We start from the raw sequence: 8,772 nt of genomic DNA on the forward strand, positions 1-8,772 counted from the left end.
GTTTTTCAGAGGTATCAACAAGTCCAACTGTCCAAATTTTCTTAAAACATATTATAATTAGCAGCACTTTCCCGCCGTGACGTCACGAATAATTCATCATTGCAGGACTTACTGCATCAACGCTGCCGGAATGTCTGGGACCAATACCGCGCATCAGAGTCAGACGCTTCCTGTGACGGCTCTTTCTTAACGGCGATAACATCCAACAACGTCAGTTTTGATTCCACCGACAGCTCAGACTACTTGCACGAGTCGATAAGCCAGTCTGGTTTAGATACAGCGTTTGTGCCATTCTTTACTGCTCTTTGTTATGGTTCGGGGAATTTATTGTTTCGTTGAATCAATATTGTTGCACTATATTATAGTCTCATTTAAACATTGTGTTTGATCTGATATCGTATTTCTTTTCAATGTCCATGACACAGTTGTGTGCATTAAATATGTCATAACACGATGTGTCAGCCGTGCTGTAATTTAGTTTTGCGTGCCTTCCACAAATTACGCCCACTAAAAAAATTATCAGCAAGAGTAAGGGTAGTATCTTAATTCTGATTTCTTCATCGCTATCTTCAAAGTTGTTTCGAAATTTATCCTGTGATTCACGTATGCAATTGGTGAGCTTTTGGTATCACCTTTTGTCCGTCGTACGTCTTGTGTCGTCTGTCGTTCGTCGTCAACATTTTGGTTTGTGCACACTCTAGAGGCCACATTTCTTGTCCGATCTTCATGAAACTTGGTCCAAAGATTTGTCTCATTTATACCTCGACCGAGTTTGAAAGTGGGTCATCCTTGGTCAAAAACAAGGTCACTAGGTCAAAAAAACACAAAAAAACTTGTGAACACTGTAGAAGTCACATTTGATGCCCAATATTCATGTAACTTGGTCAAAATGTTTGTCTTAATGATATGTTGGTAGAGTTCAAAAATGGTTCCGGTCCGTTGAGAAACGTGACCGCCAGGGGGCGGGGCAGTTTTCCTTATATGGCTATAGAGAAACCTAGTGAACACTCTAGAAGTCACAATTTTTGCCCAATCCTTATAAAACTTGGTCAAAACTTTGGTTTTATTGATAATTCGTACGAGTTTAAAAATGGTCTAGATCGGTAAAAAAACATGGCAGCCGGGTGGGGGGGGGGGTCATTTTCCTTATATTAACATAGTAAAAAAAGCATGTGAACACTATATAGAAGTCACATTTTTGCCTAATCATTATGAAATTAGGTCAAAACGTTGGTTTTGTGGATATCTCGGGCGAGTTCGACAATGGTCATGATAAGTTGAATAACATGACCGTCAGGGGGTGAGCAGTTTTCTGTATATATACATATATGTATATACACATATGTATATTGTGAAAAAATGTTAACAGTCTAGAAGACACATTTGTTGTCCAATCTTCATGAAATTTGTTCGGAACATTTGTTTCCTGACTATGATGGTTTAGTTTGAAAATGGTTTTGCTTTTATGCATATATCGGACGAGTTCCAAAATGGTCGTGATATGTGAAAAACATGGCCGTCAGGGGTGGGGTAGTTTTCTCTATATGTATATAGTGAAAGCATGTGAACAGTCTAGAAGACACATTTGTGTCTAATCTTCATGAAATTGGTCAGAACATTTGTTTCCTGGATACGACGGTTGAGTTCAAAAATTGTTTTGATCAAGCTAGTAACATGAACGGGGGTCATTTTCCTTATATTTATATAGTAAAAACGCTTGCGAACACTCTCATAGTCACATTTTTGACCAAAATATTGGTTTTATTGATAAGTATATGTCGGATGAGTTTGAAAATGGTCGTGATCAGTGGAAAAACATGGCCGCAAGGGGGTGGGGCAGTTTTCTCTATATGTATGTAAAAAGCATTCTTCTTATAGATATATATTTTTAAACAAATCTGGGTATTAAAAACATGGCCGAGAGGGTGGGTGGGGTAATTTTCTATATAGGCCTATTGTGATTACACCTTACTTTTTAAAGTCAGTCTTGTCATACCAATAATTTGAAATATTTGCTGAAGAGTTTTAATATTTGTTTCTTTCCAACTTAGACCCTCTGGGGTCTCTTGTTAATATTTTGGATGGCCATTTAATGAGAGGAGCTTAGGTGAACACTCGCAATCTTGTGGAAGTATCGAAAATAATTAATTCTTCAAATATTCTGTTAGTTTCTAATAAGAGGCGTGGTTTAAACATAAGTCGTTATGTATTACATTAAATGTTTTATTAAGTGTAAATTTATGTACTCAAATGGAAAAGCAAACTCAACAGCTACAACAATAACTAACTTCAGCAAACATCGAATGCCACTAGGTTGTAATGTACGTGTAGAAATTCTACCTTGATGTTGAGCAATTTAACAGGAATGTGTTGCTACATGGTTTGAGACAAAGGGTTGACCTTCAACATCGTGTCCAATTACACGGTGTTATTATGTAGCGGCCGTAATTTTGTTATATAACACAAGTTACACTAGATTTGTATACTTGTATACATATTTGTTTCTGAAACTTGCGACTTTAAAAATAATATAACCATAAGACCACACGATACACTCCTCGCGCAGTGAATAATAATTTTAAGTACATTTACATAAAAGGAGACACATATGATGTAAAATATTTCGCCTTTTAACAGCTGTGCGCATTTAAGTTGTTTACCATATGATCGATGTTTATGCAGCATTTGTCGGAATAGCGATATAACATACATCAGGTAATAACGATATAACATACATCAGGTAATAACGATATAACATACATCAGGTAAGTGATAACGATATAACATACATCAGGTAAGTGACTTGAAGCTATTTAATACGCTTAATAGTTTACATTAAATGTTATTATCGAATATTCAATACTATTCAAGACAGTCTTAATGTAGAACTGACACGTACATACATATTAGTCAATTAATAGAGATTATAAAGGCATGTCTTGCTCGATGTTTCGATGCAATTCTCGTAAAAATCTTTTGGTTTCGGCTATGATGAAACCGCTATATACTTAATATATAATTATTGTCATGACACTGTATACAATATTATATAATCACTTGTTTGTGCTTAGTTTGCTGTTGTTTACCTCGTTACTTTTCATGTATATTAATTAAAATGATCAACATTCGTATTTAGTAAACGTTGGTATGCAACACTTATGATGTGAACTAAAAAAAACCAAGTCCTCGAAGACCTACTAAACGAAGTGTTACCATAACATGCACGTTTACGGAAGACATTCTATTCAAACGTTTAGTTCACCTATGTCTTTAAGGAATTTTGGTTGTTGTTATTTTACATTTTATGCAGATTCCGATTTATTTTGTACATAATTAAGACTTTAAATTATTGAAAATAAAATAACACATAAGAAGACCATCATGTGGTGCGTAAGGGCAGCAGGGACATGTTCGCAACTAACCATATCTATGCGCAGAATGTGGTCGTAAACTATGAACTAAAATATCAATAACATAAAGATACAAAAGGTTGCAATTTATGGGCAAAGGAAAGCCCTGGTCATTGTCTCATGGGCATCTTGAAGACATGTATAGAGCAAATGTGGTGTTTGTTACTACTCACGTTCAACCGCGTAGTCTGTGCGTGAAAGATAATGAACGTTTAATCATTATCCTTTTAGTTAATGAAAAACAGTGTCTTTATGTTGCCAAATATGTGCTCATTATAATTATTGTCTTAACCCTATTTATATCAATTTATTACATAATATTTTACTTTTACTGTGTTTTAATAGTGTAGCCGGTATTGTTTTATTGCTTAAGTTTCTTACAGCATTATTATTTATATCACACATATTTAGATCATTAATCCTTTAATTAATGCTGCATAATATTATCAATACCTCTTATTTTGTATCAATTTTATGTACATATATATGTTTTGTACAACGCCATTGAATATAATTATATAAATAGGCGTTTCATCAAATTAGCAAGTTTCAAGTTATCTTTATTAGCATCAGTTTATATTCAGTCACATCTTACATTACACAAAACAGCTGTGATAACCGTGTATTGGGGTAAACGTTTTACATCTAACTTTAGACTACCTTCTTATATTTACATCATACAGACAGTCCTATTTTATAGATGCTTAAAACAGCTCTTTACTAGTGTTTCAACCTACGAGCGTGGTGGCGCGGAAATGTAGCGTTTTGATATCAGTAAAGGACAGTTTTGATATACTGGATAGACGTATGTGTTCTTAGACTTAGTTGACTTATGTGTGTTTAAAACAAGCACACAAGTTAAACATTACATTTCCGTAAGTAAATCAGATGACCTATTGTATATTTATTACACGCTAATGAGTCATTAATTGTATTCGTTTGTAGCAATATTACATGAAATTTTACGAACAGTCCTCACGTAAAAATTTTGAACCGAGTAAAGTCGAGTTTTGGATCGACTTTAAAAAACAAATAAACACCAATACCCTTCTTGGCAATGTGGCTGAAATGTGGACAGCCTTAAAAAATAAATTCCGTCACCAAAGGGTAGAAAACAGCAAAAAATACCTGTTTCGGCATGGTCCGCGCCTTCTTGATTCCGTTTAGATCATAACATGATTACTCCCTCTGATATTATGAACTTGTCCAGAAGGCAATCCTCTATATATTTCGAATATATCAAGCTGTTTTGTAAATAAACCGTATGATGGTGTATAAGCAATCTTCACAGAAATTGCCCTTGGGTTTCCTTTTAAGCCACTCAGAAGTAATACAAATTTGTGATATCAAATACAAATCTTGAGAATAAAATAAATTTACATTACATGGCACACTATCTTTCAAATAATGTAATTATTCACTTAATATCACATATTAATTTTTTCATTAACACGGTGGATAATAGCGCTGCTGTTAATCATCTGTTTTGTCGACAAATAATGTCAACAAATTGTAGATCAGGTAATAATATCAACAAATTGTATATTAGGTAAAAGGTAAAAAGGTGCTATGTACCTCCTTGTGAATAAAAATGATTATATGCAGATTACGAAGTCAGCTCATGAAAGAATTTAAATGTTCACTTATCGATTTTTTGGAATGGTTTATTTTTACAGTTAAGAAATCCAAATACAGTGTTCTCAACAGGAGGTTAACTCTACGCTTTAAGAACAGCAACCAAGATCGCAAGTGCAGCACTAAATGGCCACTTGTACCAACAAAGCACACTCAAAATGCTTCAATCTATAAGCGTTGTTCATATATACAAATAAGCAAATTAACATGCAAGCCATCCATGGTTTGTATCATCCTCGGATAAAATCAGATTATAGGAAGCAAAACATTAGGACTATTGGGTAAATGACAAATAAAAAAACAAATGTATCATTGTTAATTTAATAATCTGTACGCCTCTTTGTCCAAAAACAATAATGCCAATCTTGTTTATCAAATTAAATCTTGCATTCTTATCTCATCTTATCCATGTCACAATATAAAACGTGGTAAATATGTAGCGCATATGTTAAACGTACACAGATAGCACAAATTCGTAAACGAGCCGAGGAATCTACTTTACAACTTGAAATGTATATTGAATTATGGTAAATATTAATTATGTTATATATGTGTACATGAGCTGACAGTTGTTTAATGTTTAAAATATCTATAATACTGTTGTATACCATCAACGATTATAATTATCACTATATTATATATCGAAAAAATAATCGAAGTGAGTTCACCCCTGATGGAGATTTTCGTGTGGTATGAGAAGTTTCCTTGGTAAAACAAAATTGATCGTCTTTACTGAATTGGATTGAATAATGTATCAATCAGAATAAGCAAGTTCTTCATTTGTATTCACGGGAAACTTTTTTAATGATCTTTGGAATATTATGTGAATTAACAATATCACAAAAAGCTTCTAAAAAGAGTATTGTTCAGATATCTGCGAATAAGTGTTTCTTGTAAACGGATGATTTTATTTTAAAATCTATAAACCGTCGCAAAATCCGTTAAGAGCTCACCCGTCATAAGCGGTAGTTTAAAGAACACCATTCGCGAAAATGTTAAACACATAGTGTACTTATCGCTTTCATAGGTGATCTGAAGCTGACATAGTTTCGTGTAAGCTTAGAAATGTGTCAATATATCGTATTAACTACAATATATTTAATCCATTCAAGGCCGAAAGTAATTCAATAGTTTAATTTATTGAAATTGAATACGCTTATGATTATGCTTTTGTGAACGCCTTTAACCGATATTGGCATAGTTGGGACAAAGAAAACATAATCATTACATCCATGATATCGTCTATCTTGTAGGTACAACATTTGACTGCACCACAGGACGTTAAAATGAATCAACAAGAAAAACGGGTGATCCGGGACTTCGCGCCGATAATCTTAAATAGTCTGGAAGTTAAGGATATCATTCCTTATCTGTGGCAGCATGGTTTAATAAGTCAAAGTGTGACAGAAGAATTACTAGAACTGAACGAGACAAGACGAACTAAATGTAAGAAGTTTCTGGATTACGTTTTGACTGTCGACAGCAAGTGTACATTTGAAGGTCTGCTTAGTGCTTTGAGGTTTAACAACGTTTATGATTTTATTGCGGATAAACTAAGAAAAGAATTAGTATCAAATGAGCTTTTTTATGATTACAGTGATGCGTTAAAGCAAACAACAACTGTTGATGAAAATGCGCAAGGAGACATGTTGTTCCAGAGTGTTAGAAAAATTCCAATATTAACTAGCGAACGAAAGAGATTGACTGAGTTTTCCATTAAACTAAAACATTTAAGCCATAATGCAGAATTCGACTCACTGGAAAAAGTAACTTGCAGTATCAAACAAACATTCTACAAAGACAAATTAAATAACAACAAACAAGTCAGAGGTAAGATGAGTTTGGCGGACATGTATTTTTTATCAATGGAGGCACTTGTAAGCCTTCGGCGCCAGAAATATGATGCCGCTGAAGATGCAACCAATTATTTTGAAGAAATGACAGCATTGATACCATTTACAACCGATCCCAGAATAAGTAGCATGGTTTATTTAGCTAGGTAATACTTAGTTTGTGACATGACTGAAATACTAACGTTACTATTTTATTATTTGTTTATTACACAAATGCTTTAGGAAACTTTCGGTGGAAGAGTAACCGTATTTTGAGCTATTTGTAGTGAGTATAGAGGCGTAGTTTTCATTGTTTTAATGGGGAAGGCCGTACACCATACATAATTCTTAAACACTCAAATCAATATTTTGATCACCCGACTGTCTTTGAAATCTAAATTAAACATAAGCGACTCGCATATAAACGGCATACTCTGGGCTCAAGACCAACACTATATCCAAACATCATAAATGAATAGTTTCTGCTCAACCGGAATACACGGTTATTTCACAGAATATCAGTTAATCTCATTCCTTCAATAGCAATGCCGCGATGATGCACACGAAGTTTTCATTACATTGATATTTCAAAAAGTAAAAATTTCCATCAACCATAATAAAAAAATGCACGTTTTTTCGTCAAACAATTTCTTTTAAGTATTTCTCTTGAAGCGATTGTGACCCAAAGTCTCAAACCATATTTTGAGTCGGTAGCAACAAGGTCACTTATCCAGCAGTTCTGTGCTCCTTAGAAGAGATCTATTTGGCGAAATAGAAAGATTTGAATATAAATATGAAACGTCTAACTGGACTTGAATTTTATTTTAGTTTCTGGTTCTCTCTTTTATTATGTTTTTTTTCACAAGCCAGAGACAAAAGTACTCAATGTACATGTGTGATACATATTTTCATCATATAACTGTTTTTGAAGGTGCGGTTCATCTGTAGCCATGGACACAAAAAAACGCTTCTGCAGTTGATGAAGGTCTGTCATACTTGCAATTTGCCAAGGAACATGCCGAGCATGTTTCGCCTGGAAAGGACACGGGCATGGTCTACTACATAGAGACGAATTTACTTTTCCAGAAGTTCGAAACTAGTCCATCGGACGAGATGAAAAACAAACTTTTAAATACTATTGATATTGCTATGAGTCAGTTTGCTGAGGAACCGGAAGACGTGAAACGTGATTTTAAGAGACAGCTCATGATCAAGATGGCGTACTGCTACCTTGGATTAGGTGTATTTGGTAACAAAATTGATAAGGCTGCAATCAGCACCAGTGATAGGACAGAAGCCAAACAAGTTATTGATTTTATTGAGACTTCCGAGATGTGGGTCGGGATGGAAAAGCGGCGAAAAATGTTGTTTTATCACGTGAAAGCAGAATATTATCGCCAAATTGGTAATATTGATATATCCCGCTTGTATGCTCGACAAGCCAATCACCTGGCAGCGAAATATAACTGGACGAAGGAATTGACGAATATTTCATCTTTTCTTAACGGGCTTGGTTCACAAGCTAATCAAATTCAGACGACAGTAGAAGACATTTATCAGTTGTTAGAAGAAGTTGAGATAAAGTGATTTGATTTCCGTTGCTGAAGAAGAGCTCACGCTCATTTGTTTTCTTCAAACATCATCATTTATTTTTAAAAGTTAACATCAAGATCTAACAAATGTTTGGTCAGCCATATTTTAACCCATTTATGCCTAGCGTCCTGAAAAAAGGACATTGCAATCAGCGTAGACCCAGATGAGACGACGCATAATGCGGCGTCTCATCTGGGTCTGCGCTGTTTGCTTAAAGGAATTTATGTAAGAAATATTCTAAATATAGAAATAAATATACTAGACATCCATAATTTTGGAAATAAATTGATCCAATTTAGAAG

At 34.4% G+C, this 8,772-nt stretch overlaps 1 protein-coding gene across 1 annotated transcript; it reads left to right on the forward strand.

Moving 5' to 3' along the window:
- Positions 1-5,508: 5,508 nt before the first annotated feature.
- Positions 5,509-8,464, forward strand: LOC127878571 (uncharacterized). Its single transcript, XM_052425101.1, has 3 exons — positions 5,509-5,572; positions 6,299-7,030; positions 7,826-8,464. Exons 1-3 carry the CDS (start codon positions 5,570-5,572, stop codon positions 8,462-8,464), a joined length of 1,374 nt encoding a protein of 457 aa, XP_052281061.1. The 5' UTR covers positions 5,509-5,569.
- The last annotated feature ends 308 nt before the right edge of the window (positions 8,465-8,772 follow it).

The sequence above is a fragment of the Dreissena polymorpha genome, chromosome 4, assembly GCF_020536995.1.
Source record: "Dreissena polymorpha isolate Duluth1 chromosome 4, UMN_Dpol_1.0, whole genome shotgun sequence".
Lineage (NCBI taxonomy): Eukaryota > Metazoa > Mollusca > Bivalvia > Myida > Dreissenidae > Dreissena > Dreissena polymorpha.

What these genes read in the sequence shown, in the direction of transcription:
- LOC127878571 (XM_052425101.1), top strand. An exon ending in ATCCCAGAATAAGTAGCATG is followed by an intron (nt 7,031 to 7,825) that starts GTTTATTTAGCT and finishes GTTCATCTGTAG; the next exon opens with CCATGGACACAAAAAAACGC.